Source organism: Phoca vitulina, unplaced genomic scaffold (assembly GCF_004348235.1).
Source record: "Phoca vitulina isolate PV1807 unplaced genomic scaffold, GSC_HSeal_1.0 scaffold4, whole genome shotgun sequence".
Lineage (NCBI taxonomy): Eukaryota > Metazoa > Chordata > Mammalia > Carnivora > Phocidae > Phoca > Phoca vitulina.
Window position 1 is genome coordinate 583790 of NW_022589707.1, and position 23322 is coordinate 607111.

A 23322-nucleotide genomic window follows, 5' to 3' on the forward strand; every position below is an offset into this window, starting at 1 on the left:
ACTGAGCATCATAGCTTAACCCAGCCTACCTTGAATGTGTTCAAAGCGCTTACATTAACCTACAGTTGGGCAAAACACCGAACACAAAGTCTATTTTATAATAAAGTGTTGACTATCTCATGTAATGTATTGAATATTGTACTGAAATTGACAAACAATGGCTCTGTGAGTGCCGATGGTTGTAAGCTATCGGGTTTTGCCCCTTGTGATCGCATGGCTGATTGGGAGCTGCAGCTGCCCAGCATCACGAGAGAGGATCCTCCAGCATTCACCAGCCCAGGAAAAGATCAAAATTCAAAATATAGTTTCTACCAAATGCACATTGCTTTCACACCATTGTAAAGCTGAGAAATCATAAGCGGTAGCATCACAGATCGGGAACCATCTGTACTGATGGAGCACCTGTGTAACCTTGGTCTCAGTCCTCTCCTCACCACCTCCTCCCCATCCCACCTCCCAGAGATAACTGCTGTCCCGTTGAGTATTCCTGTACATGTCTGTATGCTTTTCCTACATATGTAATATTCCTAAATATAGTGCTATTTTATATGTTCTAAAGTTTCTGTAAGAGGTACCATACTGTATGTAATCTGCAACATGCCTTTTCACTCAGCATTGTGTTAATGCTATTCATGTGTGCTGTTTTTAGCTGCAGTTCATTAGTTTTTGCTGCTAGTTTTCAATGTATGGGGAAAAAACCCCACCAGATACCCATCCTCTGGGTGACAGACATTTAAATTGCTTACCTGTTTTTGCTCTTAAAACAATGCTGCTAGAGAGATTCTTAAGTATGGCTCCCATGTAAATGTGCAAAATAGCAGCAAGGTAAGACTTGCTGGGTGATAGGATATGCACATCTTCTTAAGCAGATACTGCATTTCCCTGACTAACAAGATGGAACATTTTTGTGTGTTTATTGCCTATTCATTTTTTTCCTCTTTCTGTGAATTTACTGTTCATAATTTTGCACATTTTCCTCCTGGCTAGTCTTTTGATTTTTAGAAGTCATTTATATTCTCTGGATGCTTTTGCTTGTTGCAAATATCTTTTCCCAGTCTGACCTAATTTTGGCTATGCTATCGTGTTTTTTGATGTACAAAAATGTTTTAAATCTTAATCTAATTTAATGTATTGGTCTATCCTTAGCACTTTTTTTTTTTTTTTTTTTTTTTTTTAAGATTTTATTTATTTATTTGATAGAGAGACAGCGAGAGAGGGAACACAAGTAGGGAGAGTGGGAGAGGGAGAAGCAGGCTCCCCGCTGAGCGGGGAGCCCGATGCGGGGCTCGATCCCAGGACCCTGGGATCATGACCTGAGCCGAAGGCAGACGCTTAACTGACTGAGCCACCCAGGCGCCCCTATCCTTAGCACTTTTAAGACTATGTATATGAAAATATTCAAGCAGCATTATTTATGGCCACATTTTTTTAATTGCCCCTAAATATTTCATACTACCCTACCTTCTATGGGCTGAAATGTATTCTCCTAACATTCGTATGTTGAAGTTCTAACCCCCAGTACGTCAGAACAGAACTGTATTTGGACATAGGGCCTTTAAAGAGGCAATTTAGGTAAAATGAGGTCATTATGGGTGGGCCCTAGTCCAATGTGAAGAGATTAGGATGCAGAACATCTAGCCTGAGGAACAACCTTGGAGGACAGAGGAAGGAGGTGCCCATCTGCAAACCAAGGAGTTCTCAGAGGAAAGCAACACTCCTGACACCTTGATCTCACTTCTGGCCTCCAGAACTATGAGAAAGTTAATTTCTTTAACCTACCCAGTCTGTGGTACTTTGTTACGGCAACCCTAGCAGATTAATACATTGCCTTGAATTACATCCATTTACGAATATAATTATAAAATTACAAGAAACATGGAAAACTTTTTTTTTTTTTTTTTAAAGATTTTTTTATTTATTTACTTGAGAGAGAGAGAGAATGAGAGAGCAAGCACATGAGAGGGGGGAGGGTCAGAGGGAGAAGCAGACTCCCTGCCGAGCAGGGAGCCCAATGCGGGACTCGATCCAGGGACTCCAGGATCATGACCTGAGCCGAAGGCAGTCGCTTAACCAACTGAGCCACCCAGGCGCCCAAGAAACATGGAAAACTTTGATGTGGTAAGTGAAACAAGAAAAAATGGTGTGTGTCTCAGAACCATATAAAGAGTACATGTCTGTGGACAGAGACTGGAAATTTATATGAAGAAATAGAGCATTTACATGAGAGTACCAGAATTATAAACAACTTTTACTTTTTAAATTTGCTTTATTGTTGTTAAATTTCATACTTTTTAATTGATTTTTTTTTTTTTTAAACCTTTAAGGTGGGTATAGCAATTACATATATCTCAGCACTTCAACCACCCGGGGTGATTAAAAGTGAAAAACGGGGGCGCCTGGGTGGCTCAGTCGTTAAGCGTCTGCCTTTGGCTCAGGTCATGATCCCAGAGTCCTGGGAGCGAGTCCCACATCGGGCTCCCTCTTCCGAGGGAAGCCTGCTTCTCCCTCTCCCACTCCCGCTGCTTGTGTTCCTGCTCTCGCTGTCTCTGTCTCTGTCAAATGAATAAATAAAATCTTAAAAAATAAGTGAAAGACGGGGTACATTTAAGGGCCATTTCATATTTAGGTTATAATACAATTTCTTTGATTTTATGAACTGTAAGTCATGTTCCTAATTTAAGTCCATGGTGTCAGCGATGCCGTGTGTCTGCCTGACTCCCCGAGAATGAATTTCCAGCCTCCTGGCCCCTGGCCCGTGGTGGGAGGATTCTGAGCGGGTCTGCACACTCTCAGAGTGCCCGGCACCACAGACTCCCCATTGCCCACGGCGGGGACCTGCTCCTTGACCCCCTTGGCCGGTTCACCGCCCTCGCTCCGTTCCCGGGATGGCCTCACAGATGATCCTACCCTCGCCTGGGGTCCGCTTCGGGGAGGAACCAATCCCGCACCCCCTCTCCGTCCAGGGCTCAGTGAAGAGTGAGTCTCCTCCCTACTTGCAGCTCAGTCTGCACGTCCACCTCTCCGTCTCCCTCTCTCCAGCGCCTTCCAGCGCGTCTGGGTCTCGGTCTTCCCCGTTTGGAGACTCCGGCAGAGCGAGACGACCCGCCACCGACCGCACTGTGGCCAGCGCGGCCAGCCCTGCGAAGGCGGTGCCGCGGGCGTCGCTGGCTCCTCCGGGCCGCAGGGGGCGCTGTGGGGCGAGGGCAGGCTCGTGTCCCAGCGTGCACCGCGTGGGGGCTGGCCCTGCGGGGCGGGGCGGGAGGCCGCGCGCCGAGGTTTCGCGGGGCGGAGACGGCGCTAGGTGTCTCCGGGGCAGCGGGCGGACGGGACCGCGGAGGGCCATGGCCGAGCCGGCTCCGGTAAGAAAGGCTTCCCGTGCGGACGCCCGGATTCCGGGCTCGGGGCGGGGCTCCGGCTTGGCGGGTACCCATCCGGGGTCCTCGCGAGGTGGCAGCAGAGAACGGGTGGAAACGGAGCCTGGAGGTCGCGCGAGGCTCCGAGTGTACGGTCTGGACCCTGGACGGAGCCGGTGACCGCCACTTCTGGGGCTCGTCCGTGGCCGCCCTCGCGAACAAACCGAGCGTGGACCAGGCCTCAGCAGCGGGCCCAGCCTGGGCGGGGGGCGCCCGGGCGCGGCGGGGGCGGGCAAGGGAAAGGAGAGAAATGGGTCTGGTGCCGGCGGTGTGTGTTAGAGCTCAGCCAGTTGACATCACAGTTACTGAATTCAGAACAAGTGTTTTAAAGACAAGATTTTGAGGATTAAAGCGATTGTCTGGCAGCAGCTTGAATAAGATAATTCAGCTGCTAACGTGTTAACAGTTTGTGTTGAGTGGAAGGAAGGAAGGAAGGGAGGTTGGAAGGAATAGGATATAAAACCCTAAACAGAGTACACGTTATTTGATTACTTAATGTTTTGTTGTAATCGAGGTTTAGAGGGAATGGCCATTATTTTTTTTTTTAAATATCTTATAAACTTTGATTTTGGCCATTTTTCCTGATTACTAAACGAATTCATGAGGTTATTAATTTCCAAATAGCGTCAACAGTCTCCGCTAAGAAAATGTAATTTCTAGGATTAAATATTCAAAAGATATGCAACACCTTTATGGGGAAATTATAAATAAATGGGAGATAACCAGGCCTATAGATGGAAAGACTAAATACAGTAAAAATGATACTTTTCTTCCAACTTAACATATACATTTACTGCAGTTTTATTAAAATGGCAGTAAGACTTTTGTGAATTTAGACAAACAGATTCTAAATTTCATTTGGAAAAATGCCAAAAATATGATTCTGATAAAAGAACAACGAAAAGGGAATTGCCCTAGCAGATAATGAAACTTATTAGAAGCCCATAGAATTACTACTGTGCTATTTTGTGCAGGGATAGACACACACAGCAGTGAAAACGGAAAGGGAACCCAGATATAGACTGTACTCTGTTGACTAGTGTCTCCCCAGAATTCATGCCCTTTCTGGAACTTCAGATTGTGACCTTACATGAAGTAAGGTTGTTGCAGATTTAATTGGTTAAGATGAGATCATAGCGGAGTAGGGTAGGTTCTTAATCCAGTGTGACTGTTATCTTTTTAAGAGGAAACACAGAGATCCAGACACACAAAGTTACTGTTACAGTGGAGACAGAGATTGGAGTTATGCAGCTTTAAGTCAAGAAATGCCAGGGATTCCCAGCCAGTACTAGAACCTAAGGGAAAGGCATGGAACGGATTCTCCCCTGGAGGCTTCAGAGATAGCATGATCCTGCTGACACCTGGTATCAGACTTCTAGCCACTAGAACTATAAGAGAATAAATTTTTATTGTTATAAACCACCCAGTTGGGGTACTTTGTTACAGCAGCTTTAGGAAAGTAATACAGAGACCTTCAAAAGCAGTATTGGGACAATTGCCTTTTCCAGTTGGAAAATAACATTAAGGTAGATCACCACTGTATAACAAAAAAATTACATTACGTTCCAGATAAATTTAAAATCTAAACATGAAAAGTAAAACAAGCCTTTTGGAAAAAAATTTAGAATATCTTTGTAACCTACATATAGAAAAAATTTTTAAAACACAGAAAGCAAAACGACCTAAGATTGATATGTTTGCATCGAAACTGAAAATTTATGTACAATATAAGCATAAATAAAATTAAAAGATAAGACGTACACAAGGAGAAAGTATTTGTAACCTAATATACTCAACAGTTAATCAATACACAAATTACATAAAAGGGGCGCCTGGGTAGCTCAGTCATTAAGTGTCTGCATTCCGCTCAGGTCAGGAGGGATCAAGCCCTGCATAGGGCTCCCTGCTCGGTGGGGAGTCTGCTTCTCCCTCTCCCACAACCCCCGTGCCTGTGTTCCCTCTCTCGCTGTGTCTCTCTCTGTCAAATAAATAAATAAAATCTTAAAAAAAAAAAAAGACTTTCTCTCTTTCTCCCTCACCCCACCCTCAAATAAATAAATAAATAAAATTTTTTTAAAAATTAAAGAAGTCCTAGAAATGAAATGATAGATGACCCAGTAAAAATATGGGCAAAGGATCTGAACAGGCAGTTCAGAGAACTGTAGACAAATGGTCAATGGATAAAAGAATGGATTAAAAATTATGACCTATTCAGACAGTGGAACATGACACAAAAGTAAATCAATTCTGTATGTATCAATATGGACAGATGATGAGTGAAAAATACAAGCTACAGTATAATAAAGGATTTGTGCATAAAAGACAAAGTAATACTTATTTATAGTTACTTATGTCTATGTAAGAATTCACAAACAAAAGTTACTACATGCACCATAATGTTTGCTTCTTGGAAGAGAAAATAGGACTGAGTATAACAACAGTATTAAAGAGGGACTAGAGGACTTGAGTTTCATCTGTCATATTCTATTTCATTAAAAGGAAATCTGAAGAAAGATGTTAAATTTGTTAAATCAGTAGTAAATACTAGGATACTTGTTACAATGTTCTCTAATTCTCTGAACCTTAAACTTCTGAAAATTTAATAACCAATGAAGGCTTTTTGAGCATTTCTTGAAAACATTTTAAAAGTAAGGAATTTAATCAGAAGAAGAGAATGAGTATATTTTAAGCAAAAACATGCATTCATTTCTGCTGTAATACATCACATGCATTTCTAAAAATCACAGTGCAATGCAAAATCATGCAATAAAAACCACAGCTTATGGGAGAAAGGGTGTTAGCACATAACACTCTAAAAGTTTGTCACTGACATGTTTTTGTTTTAATTCAATTTAGTTAACATATACTGTATTATTAGTTTCAGGGGTAGAATTTAGTGATTCATCACTGACATATAACACCCAGTGCTCATTATTACATCAGGTGCCCTCCTTAATGCCCATCAGCCAGTTACCCCATCCCTCCACCCACTAGCCCTCCAGCAACCCTCTGTTTGCTATAGTTTAGTCTCTTATAGTTTACCTCCCTCTCTGTTTATCTTATTTTTTCTTCCTGTCAGTGACATGTTAAAAAGAAAAGATAACCCAATAAAAACACAGTTTTATGCATGTTAAATTATTAAAAAATAAGCTATCTTAAAAACTACCTGAAATTGACTTATGGAAGTGGGTGTAAGAAGGGGTAGTGCTTGTGAGTTATTGTGAAGTGAGAGGACCATTATCTGAAATCAGTTGGAAAGTTGTAACACCAGGTGTGGATAGGTAGGGCTCGTAAAACAAGGTAATCTGAGGTAGCTGGTAGATTCTCGAAGGGTGTGTGTGTGTGTTGTATACTCCTACTTGGATCTCTTTGTTCACCTAGTGCAGTTTTTCACCCTTGCTGCTACTGACATTCTCTACTGGATAATACTGTGTTGTGAGGGGCTATCTTGTGCATTGTAGGATGTTTATCAGCATCCTTGGCCTCGACCCACTAGATGCAAGTAGCAGTCCCCACCCAGTCATGACAAAAATGTCTCTAGACATTGCCAAATGTCCGGGGGTGGGGGGGCTAAAATTGCCCGAAGGTAGAACTGACTTAGAGTTTCTCACAGACAAAATTGCATGTAAGCAAGTGTAGAATTTTGTGACAAATTATTCCCTATGTTATCAATCATATTAGAACAAACGTAGCAAAAACATAGAAATGACTATTTCATTAGAATAATTTCTGATTTAAATGTAAAGGAATTGGGCACCTGGGTGGCTCAGTCGTTAAGCATTTGCCTTCGGCTCAGGTCATGATCCCAGGGTCCTGGGATCGAGTCCCACATTGGGCTCCCTGCTCAGCGGGGAGTCTGCTTCTCCCTCTCCCTCTGCCTGCCACTCTGCCTACTTGTGCTATCTCTGTCTCTCAGTCAAATAAATAAAATCTTAAAAAAAAAAAGAAAAAAATATAAATGTAAAGGAATTATTTAAAAACATAAGTCTAGGGGCGCTTGGGTGACTCGGTTGGGCATCTGCCTTCAGCTCGGGTCATGATCTCAGGGTCCTGGGATCGAACTCCACATCTGGCTCCCTGCTCTTGGGGAGCTTGCCTCTCCCTCTCCCTGCATGTGCTCTCTCTCGCTATCTCTCTCTTCCTCAAATAGCATCTTAAAATTAAAATAAAAACATAAATCTAAGTTTCATAAAGATGAATAAAAATAAAAGTTGACAGAAGCTGTACTTTAATACCCATAGGAAATAAACACATGGCAAAACATTTGGAGTTAAAATTCATTTAAAGAAAACAGTAGGGGTGCCTGACTGGCTTAGTAGTGCATGTATGTGACTCTTGATGTTAGGGTTGTGAGTTCAAGCCCGATGCTGGGTGCAGAGATTACCTGAAAAAATAAAAACTCTTTGAAAAGTGTATGTAATGGGGCGCCTGGGTGGCTCAGTCGGTTAAGTGTCTGCCTTCAGCTCAGGTCATGATCCCAGGATCCTGGGATCAAGCCCCGCATCCGGCTCCTTGCTCAGTGGGGAGCCTGCTTCTCCCTCTACCTGCCGCTCTCCCTGCTTGTGCACTCTCGCTCTCTCACAAATAAATAAATAAAATCTTTTTAAAAAAATAAAGTATATTAAAAAAGAATAAAAGAATGTATACTTTATTTATTTGAGAGAGCGAGAGCGAGCATGAGTGGCAGGAGGGAGAGAGGGAGAGGGAGAAGCAGGCTCCCGGCTGAGCAAGGAGTCCCATGCGGGACTATATCCCAGGACCTCGAGATCATGACCTGAGCTGAAGGCAGACGCTTAACCGACTGAGCCACCCAGGTGCCCCTAAAAGAATGTATACTTAATGAAATTCGAGTACTTTAACAAATACATAATTTACATGTTTCTAGTTACACATCTTAGAAAGTGTTCAATTTATCCAAGGCCATCACAATAAAAAATAAAAGTTTTAAATATTTGCATGTGTTATTTTTTCTAATGCATTGTTTTAAAAAGCAGTGAAATTCAAAGCCAAATCTTGATAAACTCTTAGTATTCCAGGAACAGAAGGCATCTTGGTTAGTAAGTTAAAGGAAACCAACAAATATTACTTGTAAACCATTAGAAACATTTCCTTTAAAGAATAAGACAGTTGCATGCTATCATCACTATTACTGAACATCATTTCAGCCCATACAATAAGATAAAGATAAGAAATGATAGGCTTAGCCTCGTATGCAGGAGATCTACAGATGTGTAATTTATAGAGTTCCGTGAAAACCTACTAGTTTAAACAGTTTATCTTTTGCTTAAAAAAAAAAAAAGAAATGATAGGTTTAAATCATTAAAAGAAATGTTAATTTGCAGATCTCATTCTCTATGTAGACACTCCAAGGCAGCCAACTTGGGAGTGTTAGCCAACAAGGGAATTTGTTTCCAAAATAAACATAAAAATTAGCTTCCCAAGCTTTCATAATTAGAAAATTTAGTGGGACAGGGGCGCCTGGGTGGCTCAGTTGTTGAGCGTCTGCCTTCGGCTCAGGTCATGATCCCAGGGTCCTGGGATCAAGCCCCGCATCGGGCTCCCTGCTCTGCGGGAGGCCTGCTTCTCCCTCTCCCTCTCCCACTCCCCCTGCTTGTGTTCCCTCTCTCGCTGTGTCTCTGTCGGGTAAAGAAATAAAATCTTAAAAAAAAAAAAAAATTTAGTGGGACAAACCCCTCAAACATGGTAGCTACAAAAACTCTACAGTTTCTAGAAATGAACCTAGCAAGGATTATATAAGGTCTATATGAAGAAAGCTAAGTTTAGCCAAAGCACATAAAAATATCTAGATAGATGTTTCTGGATGGAAAGATCCCGGGTTTTAGAGATACAGTTCTCTCAAAAGTTGTATGTTAAGCACATACCTATCAGAATCCCAATAGAATTTGTATAAATTTGACAAAGTATCTTTCCTGTGTATGTAGAGGAGAAAACAGACAAGAAAAGTCAAGACAATTTCCTGTGGAAATTGATGGAGGTGGTGGTGGATGACCATGTCCTCTTAAATAGCAAAATATCTGATAAAACTATAAGAATTAAACAGTGCAGTATTGTAGCAAAAATAGACACATTCACCAGTGGAACAAAAATATACCCAAATATAAATGGAAAGCTAGTTAATAAAAAACAATCCCAAATCAATGATAAAAGAATAGACTGTTTAATAAATTTTGTGACAAGTGAATATCCACTTACAAAAAGACCATATTCCTTCTTGTTATGATATGCAGATATAAGTTCCAGATGAAAAAGGTCTAATTCTAATAAATGTTATGAAGAATTTAGGAGAATATTTTATAATCTTAGGAAGTCTTCCAAATCAAGATACTAAACCCTGAAGCCACAAGAGACGTTCTTCTGTAAAGTATAATAATGCAAGAAAAAAGCAGTGTGAGAGGCGCCTGGGTCCTCAGTCAGTTAAATGTGTGCCTCCCCTCATCCTGAGGTCATGGGATCCAGCCGGATCCTCTGTTTATCCCTCTCCCTCTGCCCGCCCCCCCCACTCATGCTCTCTCTCTTTCTCTCAAATGAATAAATAAAATCTTAAAAAAAAAAAAACAACAGTGTGGAAGATGGAGTAATTATCTTTATTTGAAAATTGTATCCCACCAAAAAATAAGATTGATAAATATGGTACAGTAACTGGACACAAAATAAGTTTACAAAACTCAGTGACTTTTTTTTAACTAGTAGTAATTTGAAATGGCAGGGGTGATCCCATTTACAATTGTTGGAAAAACCACAGAATACCAGAAACAAAGTTAATTAAAAAGATTCAGAACATTTAAGAAGAAAATAAGTTTGTTTAGGGTAGCAAACAAGACCAAATAAATGCAGTGATAAAACATGTTCCTAAATGAGATCAAAATCTTTCCTAAATATGTGTATATGTTTAATGCAATTCAAACTGAATTCCAATGCACTTTTTTTGTTGTTGGACAAAATAATTTATAAGGAAGAATAAATATCCAGGAATTCACAGGAGTAACTTGGAAAAGAATGGGAGGAGGGGGTAAGACTTGCCCTCCCAATATTAGATATTGCATAGGTATTGTAAAAAGATACATAGGGAAAGCATAGCAGAAATTAACAGATTCACATATTTATGAAAATCTAATACATGCAAAGGTTGGCATTTCAATCTAAGGAGAAAGAATGGTATATTTAATTGTGATTGGCTATCCATACGTATATAATAGATGCCAATCTCATCTACAGAATTAAGTGCAAATCTAAATGCAAAAAAGTAGAGTATTTGTACAACTTTTTGATGTGGGGACCACTTAGAAAGCTGGAAACAATGGAAAAGACTTACAGATTAAAACTAAATAAAAGGGTATTTGGCAGAAGATAAACTCAAAATACAAATGACTGGGAGAAAACGTTTGCTAGGGCGGCTGGGTGGCTCAGTCACTTAAGGGTCTGCCTTCGGGTCAGGTCATGATCCCAGGGTCCTGGGATAAAGCCCCACATCCCACATCAGGCGCTCTGCTCAGCGGGGAGCCTGCTTCTCCCTCTGCCCCTCCTCCGCTCATGCTTGCGCTCGTTCTCTCTTTCTCTCTGAAATAAAATCTTTAAAAAAAAGTGTTTGCTAGTCAATCAAAGGATTATTAACCCCAATATAAGGAATCCGTTCAAATTATAGGAGCCCACTGGAATTTCAGCAAAGGATGTGAATAGACCTGCACAAAGATATGTGGAATGCCCCCCTCCCCAGAAAATGATGAAAAGGGTGCTAAGCTTCACAAATTAATGCAAATTAAAACAACGAAATACAATTTTTTACCCATTACATTGGCAAAAGAAAAAAAAAAGGTTTAAGAACAACCTGTGCTGGCAAAGTGTACAGAAATAAGTCTCATCTTATTAGCATGGGCAAAAATGCCGAATTCTTTTTGGAAGGCAATCTAATGGTATTTATTACACTGAACATGTTTATACCTTTTGATTTAGTAGTTCTCCTTTTTAGGCTTTATCTTACAGAAGTAAAAGCACTAAATATATCAGGAAGCATTTCAGAGCATTGTTTGTAATTTATAAAGGAAATGGAAACAATGTATGTCCTATCAGTGGGGTGTATGTACCGGTGGCATGAAAGACACTGCAGTTTACAAAAACCTGGTTTTGCCTCTACACATTGACCTGGAAAGATATCTGTGATATATTAAGTGAATGAAATTACCCAGTGATTTATTCCCACTGTTACTTTAAAAGAAAAAAAATTCTTTACTGTCCATATGCATATATAGTTCAAACAAGCATAAAGAACCTCGGATGGTGTAGTGGGTAAGAGCAGAACCACAAGACTGGAGTGGGGGAAGGAACAGTTCCTAAGGAAGAAGCTGCTGAATAGACAAAAACAGTGTCCACTACAAAAAATTTTTTAATTGATGACAAGGAGGGGCACCTGGATGGCCCAGTGGGTAGAGCCGGTGACTCTGGATCTCAGGGTTGTGAGTTCGAGCCCTGCCTTGGGGATAGAGTTCACTTAAAAAACAAAACAAAACAAAAAAATAAGTTGATGAGAAGGAGCTGAAGTCCTTTTGAAGCACTAATGCTGTGTATGTATTATGTCTGTAATTTCAGTTACCTCTGACTTTTGAGGATGTGGCCATTTATTTCTCTGAGCAAGAATGGCAGAATCTAGAGGCATGGCAGAAGGAGCTTTACAAGCATGTAATGAGAACCAATTACGAGATTCTTGTTTCTCTAGGTAAGAAGTGCTCAATTTTGTGGGTAAGTCATGGAACTGGGTCTGGAAGAAGGCCCCAGTCCCTTGATGCTCCTGTTTGTTAGGTCAGATTTCTCAGAAATTAACTCAGAATGGTATTTTTTACCCCAGAGTCCTATTGGTTAATAATTCTGTAAGCATTGCTAATCCTTACTCAAGGGTAGACATTGAGTAAGGAGAATATTTAAGACTTTGATGTGTGGTGGTCAGGGGTGACTAAGTCAGGGCTTTTAGTCACTACACACTCACAGATGGCCGTGATTTCCATATGGGAGCACTCCTAGCTCGTGTCCATAATGTACCTGTATATCTTTACCCTAGGATGTCCCTACCTGTCAGTTTTTACCGTGGGGTCTGTATAACTCAGAAAAGCTAAAATATTTCCCTGCAGTGAGATTTTGTAAGGCTATACACTGAGATGGTTAACAGCAGCAGTCTCTTCATGGTTATGGTAATGGGTGTTCTTTTTAGTCTTTTTGCTTACTTGGTCTTTAAACATATTTTTATTTATCAAATGAATGATAAAGTCTCTGCTTCATCCTCACTCCTGCACTCAGATAATTCCCCAAGGCAACCACTGTTAACTTTTACTGTTTTAGTTCTTACTATACTTTCCTCCAATCTAACTATCATGCTTCCATCTCTATCACTTGATTTATCAAGTGTAGGCAGCATTAACTCATTACTATGAAAAATGAGACATTAATTCACTTAAACTATCTTTCTTCTATCTCCCTTTTTCCATTTTCCCCAAATTTTGGGGTTTTTTCATGCCTCTATTGTCTACCTTTATAAATTAAATTTCTAGATCAAGGTCCATCAACTTTATATGTCTTGATTCCATCAGTGTATGAAGATAAGGCAGTTAGTTCTCCTGTACTTCCTGCCATCTCTCTGGCTAGCTCCTGACATCCATACCACTTCCTTTATATTGCAAGGTTTCTAATGCTTTATATTCTATTCCATTACCATATGTATGTTTTCCAGGCTTTATGTATACAATGTTGTTTCTAAAACATGTAATCCAAGACATTACATATTTTTATTGTTACTGAAGGACCAGTTAAAGTAATTGAATCTGTAGAGAAAGAAATATAATCCTATATCGTTAATCCTGTTCCACCCAAAAAGAATGTTCCAAACATCAGGATCAAATGGATGCAAAATGGTCTATCATTGTAGCTTTGATTTCCTTAACAGCTAATCATGGTGAGCATCTTTTCATTTGTGTATCTTCTTAGGAGAAATGTCTATTCAAGTATTTTCCATTTTTGAATTGGTACATTTGTCTTTTTATTGTTGAGTTTTAAGCCTTCTCTGTTTGTTTTGGATACTGGACCCTTATCAGATATATGACTCACAGATATTCTCTCCCATTCTGTGGGTTGTTTATTCACTTTCTTGATGGCATCCTTTGAGGCACAAAAGTTCTTCATTTTTATGAAGTCTAATTTCTTTTTTCTTGTGTTGCTTGAGCTTTTGGTGTCATATTTAAGAAACCATTGCCTAATCCAAAGTCACAAAGATTCACTCCTATGTTTTCTTCTAAGAGGTTTATAGTTTTAATGCTTACATTTATTTTTTTATTTTTTTAAAGATTTTATTTATTTGTCAGAGAGAGAGAGAGGGGAGTGTGTGAGCACAAGCAGGGGGAGTGGCAGGCAGAGGGAGAAATAGGCTCCCCACTGAGCAAGGAGCCGGATATGGGACTCCATCCCAGGACCCTGGGATCATGACCTGAGCTGAAGGCAGATGCTCAACCAACTGAGTGACCCAGGTGCCCCTCAGTGCTTACATTTAGGTCTTTGATCCATTTTGAGTTAATTTTTGTATATGGTGTGGGGTAGGGATCCAGCAGCTTCTTTTGCGTATGGATATCCAGTTGTCCCAACACCATTTGTTGAAAAGATTATTCTTTCCCCCATTGAATTCTCTTGGCACCCTTTTGGAAAATCAATTGACCATAAAAGTAGAAGTTTATTTCTGGATTCTCAATTCTGTTTCACTGATCTATATGTTTATCTTCATTCCAATAGCACGCTGTTTTGATTACCATTACTTTTAGGATCAGTTTGTCAATTTCTGTAAAAAACAAACAAACAAACAAAAACCAGTTTGGATTTGGGGAATATTGTCATCTTTTTTAAAATTTATTTTATTTTTATTTTTTACATTCACATTGCTTAATTATAGCTATATAATATATTCTTTAAAAAATTTTTTTTTCAAATTATAGTTGGCACACAATATTACATTAGTTTCAGGTGTACATCATAGTGATTCACCATCTCTGTATGCTATGCTATGCTCACCACAAGTGTAGTTACCATCTGTCACCATAGAACGCTTTTACAGTATCATTGACTATATTCCCTGTGCTGTGCCTTTCATTCCTGTGACTCATTCATGCCATAATTGAGGCCTGTATCTCCCACTCCCTGTCACTCATTTTGCCCATCTCCTTACCCCATCACTCTTGCAGCCATCAGTTTGTTCTTTCTATTTATATGTCTGATTTTGCTTTGTGTTTGTTTACTCATTTGTTTTCAAATGAGGTGATTCTAAATAAATTATAAACCAAAGAAGAAATCACAAGAGAAATTAGAAAATATTTAAAGTTGGATGAAATGAAAATATAAAGCAGCAAAATTTGTGAGATGCACCAAAGCAGCACTTAGAGGGAAATGTATAAGTCTAAATGCTTATATCAGAAAAGCAGCAAGGGTTTCTTTCTTTTTTTTTTAATCTTTTTATTCATTTTTAAAAATTTAAGGGGCGCCTGGGTGGTTCAGTCGTTAAGCGTCTGCCTTCGGCTCAGGTCATGATCCCAGGGTCCTGGGATCAAGCCCCACATCGGGCTCCCTGCTCGGTGGGAAGCCTGCTTCTCCCTCTCCCACTTCCCCTGCTTGTGTTCCCTCTCTCGCTGTGTCTCTCTCTGTCCTATAAATAAATAAATAAAATCTTTAAAAATAAATAAATAAATAAAAATTTAAATTCAATTAATTAACATATAATGTATTATTGGTTTCAGAGGTAGAGGTCAGTGATTCATGAGTCTTATATAATACCCAGTGATCACTACATCACGTGCCCTCCTTAATGTCCATCACCCAGTTACCCAATCCCCCCACCTCTCACCCCTTGGGAATATTGTCATCTTAACAATTTTAAGACTTCCTATTCATGAACATGAGATATCTTTCCATTTATTTATGACTTTTAAAATCTCTTTCAACAATATTTTACAGTTTTTATTGTGTAAGTCTTGTATTTCTTTTATTAAATTTTTTCCTAAGTGTGTTATTCTTTTTGGTGTTATTGTAAATTGAATTGTTTTCTTGGTTTTATTTTTGGAAAAATACTTTTATTTTAAAAGGTGCTGGGACTTCAACAGATGAAGAGTGAGAATAGGTGTATGGATTTAAATAAAAGATAGCGATTCCTTTTCTCATGAGAGCAGCCTTAGAATTCTTTTGGGATTGAAGTCAGATTTCAGAGGGCAAGGAGGGATCTGGAACAGAGTGATCAGTCTCCACATGTACTACACCACTCTGACATTTTATCCCTGAGGCATTACCTGGCTTACCCTCTTTCTCTGATCTGAACCATACACTGATCTCCCTTTAGCACTCTATGAAGCACACTTTAGGTTCTGTAAAAGAGATAGTATTGAAAGAAAGTTTTACTTGAAAATACATAAACATTTTATTAGGGGAATGGGGTCATATATTAGAGAATCTTGTAACTATTTTCATTTGCTTATTTTATTGCTTGCAACCCTTTTCATTCTAGCAGAACTCAACCATGTTTTGGGCTGTGATTAGCACTGTCACCAGCGGACTTCTGAGAGTATTTTAGCTGGAGCTACCTACTTTGAAATTTCCTAGGATAGGCATTCGAGTTCTTATTTTTGCATACCCCCCTCTTCCCATGGTATCTCCAGTTGTTTGCGGGGCTGTCCCACCATTCTCAAAGCATGCTACTAGTGAGTTTTATGAAATCCACAACAAAATACATATTGCTCGATATATGGGGACCAAGACAGGATTTAAACAGTAAACTGATTTAACAGGTCCAAATAGATTAGGAAGTACTGTTAGGATATGTGGGCAGTTTTGCTCCTCCTTGCATAAACCTATAATCTATTTTTTGACCTCTCGTGTCCTATGTTTTCCCAGGAGTACATTTTGAAAATTTAAAAGCAACTTGGTGTGCTTTAAATTTAGTGCTCAAAGAAACCAAACTACCTTTTCTGACTTCTTTGCACAGATGATGGACTTCCCAAACCAGAACTAATATCCTGGATTGAACAGGGGAAAGAGTTCTTCAAGAACTGGGGAGAATCACAGAAATCAGGAAACATAATTTGCTCTTCTGCTGGTTTGCAATTTGATCCAGTTATCGAGGGTCATCAGTTTCGGGGTAAGTATTAAGAAATTAGGGCCCTGGCTTAAGACATCACGCTCCATTTATTCCAGTTCTCTGATCTCGTCTTCCTGTTTGGCTGGGCTAAGGCTGGACATCTGGTGTACTCTAGAGAAACACAGTAAAGTACAGTGGTTAGGAGTGTGGGTTCTAGAGTCTGAGTCTGGATCTTGTCTTTTCTGGGGCACCCTGGGCAAGTTGTTCAGCCTCTCAGTATTTCAATTTCCTGACCTATGAAATGAAGATAATAAAAGTACCTACATTATAGGACTATATAGGTTAACATATGTAAAGTGTTAAAGTGATACCTGGCACACAGTAAGAGCTCAGTAAATGTGAGCTGTTGTTAGTAGTAGGTAGGGCGAGGGGGATGGTGGCAGGAACCAGAGACTGGTTATCCACATTCTAGTGTCCAAAATTGCTTCCTTCCTATCTGGAGACTGTTGACTCTACTTGAATACCTAAAACTCAGCTCTCCTCTGTTGTTTCTTTTTATGATGGGACAGTCTGAGATTTTTGGATTCTTTTTAAATATTTATGTATTTATTTATTAGAGAGAGCGAGAACGAGCGGGGGGCGGAGCAGAGGGAGAGAATTTCAAGCAGATTCTCTGCTGAGTGCGGAGCCCAACTTGGGGCTCGATCTCATGACCCGAGCCGAAATCAAGGGTTGGATGCTCAACCGACTGAGCCACTCAGGTGCCCCTGAAATTTTTGGATTCTTAAAAGTCAGCATTAAAGTATGGAATGAGAAAGCCAATGGGAGCATCATTCCAAGAAATCTTGTCATAGTTTGTTGAGTTTTTTGTTGCTTCTTTCTGGACAGTAAGGGAGTTTTGCTCCACAAATTATTTCACTTTTTGCCATGTGTTATCAATTCTTCCAAGAAACCTTTTTAAAAGGTTTGTGGGCATAGGGGTGAGGAGGGGCGAGCAGAGGCCAGGCCCTGCTGCCTGGCCTTAGGGACAGCCCCTGGGTCATGACTGTGGTGTTAGGGTCTGTTAGTGACAGTGCCGTCGTCACTTGTTGACTCCAGGAATGTCTGCATGTCAAAATGGTACAAGTGTGATGGTCTGTGATCATGGTGGTGGTGAGTCCTTACAGGTGCATGCAGAATGCCAGGCACGTGCTCAGCACCGTATGTGCAGGATCTCACCTAATGACCATGACAATCATACGTCCTGTTGCTTCCCTGTGTCTACAGAAGGAATCGAAGCCAAGAGAGATTAGCTTGACAAAGGCTACACAGTGGAGAGCTGGGATTTGAACCCAGACAGCCTGATTCCAAAGCTTAGGCCCTATGTTTGAGACCTATATTTTCCTCTTTTTTTTTTTTTTAAGTTTAATTTATTTAAGTAATCTCTACACCCAACATGAGGCTTGAACTCATGACCCCGAGATCAAGAGCCATGTGCTCTTTCGACTGACTGAGCCAGCCAGGCGCCCCTATATTTTCCTTTTTTAAGATATGTTTTTTTCAGTTTAGTTTCAGCAGACTTCTTACCAAACTCTCAGCCATGAAATAGAACCACAGTTGAAATGTCCCTGGTTGTGGAGTTCCGTGGGAGCTGGGTTCCCTGGCCACCAGACGTCACCGTTAACCGCTCCCTCTCCTGGTGACAGAAGCCTTTAGTCATGCCACAGACAGGAATACTGACTGAATTTTTGCTTTCCATTTCAGGAAGCCAACAAGCTGTGCATTCAGGAGAGGCTGAACGCCATTTCCAGCTGGATCCCCGAGAAGGCCAGTGCCCCTCTGAACCCTCAGGAGGAGGAGGGGAAGATGGTGCCTTCAGGCCTGACCCAACCATGGCCCTCCTGAGCCCACACAGACATGCCGCACAGGCTCCCCTTCCAGTAGTCCACAGCTCCGGGGAGCCCACCCAGAGAGAGGGAATCCCAAGTCCCAGAGCGCCGGGGCTCCCTGGCTGGCAGGAGGCCTGCTCCGGGGAGGGCACCCAGCACCCTCGCGCTGTCTGCGGGGAAAACTTTTGGAAGGAGGACCACTCAGAGAAGCACCAGGGGAGCCACCCGAAGGACCAGCCATGGAGGTCCTGGAAGAAATTCAGCAAACAGACTGCCCCACAGCAACCACGGAGCATCCGTCAGGGTCCCAGGCGCTTCCGGTGTCCTGACTGTGGGCGGAGCTTCCACCGGAAGCAGTGTTTGCTCGGCCACGTGGCTGTCCACGCAGGGAAGAGCCCGCTGCCCTGCCCGCACAAGCACACCCTTCTCGGCCACCGCGTCCGGCACAAGGGGGCGAGGCCTTCCCAGTGCCCCAAATGTGACGGGAGCTCTCTCTCGAAGAGCAGCAAGCAGGCTCGCCAGGGCCAGCCCGGCAGGGAGAGGCTAGGCTCCTGGAGAGGAGGCGATGGCGCCTTCCCCGGGAAGGCTGAGGCGGCCGCTGAGGAGCTGTGCCCCCGGGAGGGGACCGGGGAGGCTCCCCCGCGCCGCGCCCCCGGGGAGAGGCCCTTCTCCTGCGCCGAGTGTGGCAAGCGCTTCACCGCAAGGTCCAAGCTCGCCAGCCACCTGAGGGTGCACACGGGAGAGAAGCCCTTCCGGTGCCCGCAGTGCGACAAGAGCTTCCGCCTGCGCGGCCTGCTGAAGGGGCACGAGCGCGTGCACAGCGGCGAGCGGCCGTTCTCCTGCCGGAAGTGCGGCAAGGCCTTCGCCAAGCGCTGGAAACTCACGGAGCACAGCCGAGTCCACAGCGGGGAGAAGCCCTTCTGGTGCGCCGAGTGTGGCAGGAGCTTCCGCCAGCGGGGACAGCTGCTGCGGCACCAGCGCCTGCACAGCGACGAGAAGCCCTTCCAGTGCCCCGAGTGTGAGCTGAGCTTCCGCCTCCAGAGCATGCTGCGGGCGCATCGGCTCCGCCACAGCGGCGAGAGGCCCTTCTCCTGCGGCGAGTGTGGCCGAGGCTTCACGCACCAGTGCAAGCTCCGGGAGCACCTGAGGGTGCACAGCGGGGAGAGGCCCTTCCGGTGCCCCGAGTGCGACAAGAGCTTCCGCCTGAAGGGCATCCTGAAGGCGCACCAGCGCACGCACAGCAAGGAGAGGCCCTTCTCGTGTGGCGAGTGTGGCAAGGGCTTCACCAGACAGTCCAAGCTCACCGAGCACTTCCGCGTGCACAGCGGGGAGAGGCCCTTCCAGTGCCCCACCTGCGACAGGAGCTTCCGCCTGAAGGGGCAGCTGCTGAGTCACCAGCGCCTGCACACGGGGGAGAGACCCTTCCAGTGCCCCGAGTGCGGCAAGAGCTACCGCGTGAAGGCCGACATGAAGGCCCACCAGCTGCTGCACGGCGGGGAGATGCCCTTCTCCTGCGAGTGTGGCAAGGGCTTTGCCAAGCAGTCCAAACTCATCGAACACGTCAGGACCCACACAGGGGAGAAGCCTTTCCAGTGTCCCAAGTGCGACAAGAGTTTCCGCTTGAAGGCTCAGCTGCTCAGCCACCAAGGCCTGCACACAGGGGAGAGGCCTTTCCGCTGCCCCGAGTGCGATAAGAACTTTCGGGAAAGGGGCCACATGCTTCGGCACCAGCGCATACACAGGCCTGAGAGGCCGTTTGCCTGCGGCGACTGTGGTAAGGGCTTCATTTATAAGTCTAAACTGGCCGAACACATCAGGGTGCACACGAAATCCTGCAGTGCTCCAAAGGAGCCGGACATTAAGAAGAGGCTCAGCCAGCTGTTTGCAATGATCGAGGCTGACTGGAGTTGAGGCCGTGGAGGCATCCGGAGCCTTCAGCGGAGTCCATGTGGCCTGGGAATCCACAGCGGCCACAGCCAAACCCACCGGGAGACAGATTTTAGGAACAGGGGGCCCCCTTTTGAGCGAGAATGTAACGCGAGTTAAGAATATGAGAAACCACACAGGATTTTCTCCTTGAGCTCATCACCTGTTATATTTCCTATCTACTGATAAAAGAGATACCTGTTCTTCCTGCCGTCTTAAGTGCTAATTTCCCCGCAAATGCTAAGCTAGCTCTGAAATCCCAGCTTGAACTAAGACAGTCAGTCCCTTCAGTACTGTTCTCAAAGCTGAGGAGATGGGGTGGCTCTTAAACATCCACTTGACTCTTTTTCACAGTGTGACCCTAAACTGGGGGGTTTAAATCCAGTGGATTTTGTTGCAGGCCTGATATGATGTTGGATTTGGTTTTGATTAATTTATTTTGAAACTGATAGCAATAAAACGAGTTCTCTGAATCCCAGTCTGTCTGTCTATGTGAATGCTGAGGTCTCACGGCAGCTTCCACAGTGGTTGTGCATAGTTCCCCCTAAGGAAAAGTGGATAATTTCAGCAAAGTTGGGCTCATCTGAGTTGAAACATAAAAGCATGGGTGCTAAGATCTATGGGGCTAGAATATAGATACGAGATGGGTTTGGGAGCTGCAGAACAGATGCTTTTGGAAGCCAAGACAGTGAACGAGATTCCGAGTGACCAAGCGGTGACCAAATCTGAGTAGAGACAAAATTACAAAGCCAAGGGACGCCTGGCTGGCTCAGTTGGTAAAGCGTGCGACTCCTGATCTCGGGGTTGTGAGTTCGGGCCCCATGTTGGGTGTAGAGATTACTTAAACATAAAATCTTCAGAAAAAAAGTAACAAAACCAAACAGCTTTGTCATGCAGCACTACAGGCAACAACAGTGTAGCGGGGAGAATTTTCAAGCAAATGTTAAAACAAGTAAACATAATACAAGTAGTACAAGTAGATGTCCAGGAAACTACCCCATTTGTTACATGAGGTGAAGGCTGCGTGAGCACAGAATATCTGTACTTCAGGGACAGAACTACATTCCGTTCAAAGAAATCCTGACTTCTAGAGGGTTCATGTTTCGTGAAAAGACCTGAAATTCTGGGGCACCTGGGTGGCTCAGTCAGTTAGGCGTCTCTGCCTTTCACTCAGGTCATGATCTTGGGGTTCTGGGATTGAGCCCCGCGTGAGGCTCTCTGCTCAGTGGGGAGTCTGCTTCTCCCTCACTCTGTCTCTCTCAAATAAATAAATAAATCTTAAAAAAAAAAAAGACCTGAAATTCTGAGGGATGACAGAAAAGGAGATTGTCACTAAACTACAACATGTCACACATGATTTCTCTGGAACACTGGCTCCAAAGATTCTTTTTTAAAAAAGGGAAAGAGGGGAGCCTGGGTGGCTCAGTCAGTTAAGCCTCTGACTTGATTTTTTGGCTCAGGTTGTGAGATCAAGCCCCACGTCGGGCTCCATATTGGGTATGGAACCTGATTAAGATTCTTCTTCTCCCTCTGCCCCTCCCCACCTTGCACTCTCCCTCTCTAAAAAAAATTAAAAATTTAAGGGTGCCTGGGTGGCTCAGTCGTTAAGCGTGTGCCTTTGGCTCAGTTCATGATCCCAGGGTCCTGGAATCAAGCCCCACATCGGGCTCCCTGCTCTGCGGGAAGCCTGCTTCTCCCTCTCCGACTCCCCCTGCTTGTGTTCCCTCTCTCGCTCACTCTCTCTGTCAATAAATAAAATCTTTAAAAAAAAATTGAGAAAAGGAAAGAACTACGTGGCCAATTAAAGTAAAACAGTTCTCACCCACACACACCCCCACACAGTCTATGGCTCTCCCAGAGGAAGATCTAATGTGTAGTATTTTCTTATATTGTGAATATATTTGACCTTGGGATTCTTTTTCAAAAACATTTACTATGATCTCGTGGACGTAGAGTTCTGCAGGATTCATTTTGTAAAACATTACTGAAGAGCAAGCACGCTCGGCTCCATTAAGACATTAAGATGTCTGTTGTGTTCACGGGACAGCCAGCCTCAAAAAGCGTGGAGTTAGACTCAACATAAGCAAAGAAAGGATAGAGGTCGTGCTGCAGGTGAATGCCCATAGTGGGGACCCAGAGAGTAGGAAGTGATCATGAACCCAGCAGGGGTTTCGAGGGAGACTGAAGGCCAGAGACTCTAGGTTGCTGTTCTTACCTATTGCCTGGTACAATTGCAGGATCTCAGAGATGGTAAAAGACTCAGAGTGTTTAAAGTGTTGTTAAAAACTGAAGGCGTTTTGGAAGATGTCAAGAAAAAGGGTAAGATCCAACTAAACCCAAGTACCCTAGGCTGCTCGCACTCAACATGAAAAACAGGTCCCAGAGTGGTACTTAAAGAAGAGAGAGATTCTGGAAAAGAAGGTATCATAAGCACAGGTTCATAAACTTCCTTTTCTATCCTGCCCAAAATACCCAAAAAGAAAAATCCATGCTGAGATATCCTGCAGAAATCCCTGAATTTCAAGAATAAGGAAAGATGCCTACAAGTATCCAAAAAATAATCCCATCACCTCCAAAAGAATAATAAATCTGACTGGCCCAACAATGAAGATCATACTAAAAGGGACAGAATGGTTTTTAAAAAAATTTCCATTAAGGGGCGCCTGGGTGGCTCAGATGATTAAGCGTCTGCCTTCGGCTCAGGTCATGATCCCAGGGTCCTGGGATCGAGTCCCACATTGGGCTCCCTGCTCCTTGGGAGCCTGCTTCTCTCCTCTCTCTCTCTCTCTCATGAATAAATAAATAAATAAAATCTTTAAAAAAAAAATTTCCATTAAGGTCAAGAAGGCAATGGTCTCTGCTGAGCCATTACTCAACATTACGGAATGCATTCTATTACTGTATACCTGGATCATCCAAGAGAATCACCTAAATAACCATCACAAGTAAGAAAAACATCCTATTCACAAAAGCCCAGTCACTGTCTTGACTCAAGATGGGACCC

At 42.9% G+C, this 23322-nt stretch overlaps 1 protein-coding gene across 1 annotated transcript; it reads left to right on the forward strand.

The window, feature by feature from the left end:
* The first annotated feature begins 3259 nt into the window (after positions 1-3259).
* ZNF786 (zinc finger protein 786) lies at positions 3260-20798 on the forward strand. Its single transcript, XM_032401378.1, has 4 exons — positions 3260-3359; positions 12018-12144; positions 16432-16584; positions 18268-20798. The coding sequence occupies exons 1-4, from the start codon at positions 3342-3344 to the stop codon at positions 20301-20303; spliced, it is 2334 nt and encodes a 777-aa protein (XP_032257269.1). The 5' UTR covers positions 3260-3341; the 3' UTR covers positions 20304-20798.
* The last annotated feature ends 2524 nt before the right edge of the window (positions 20799-23322 follow it).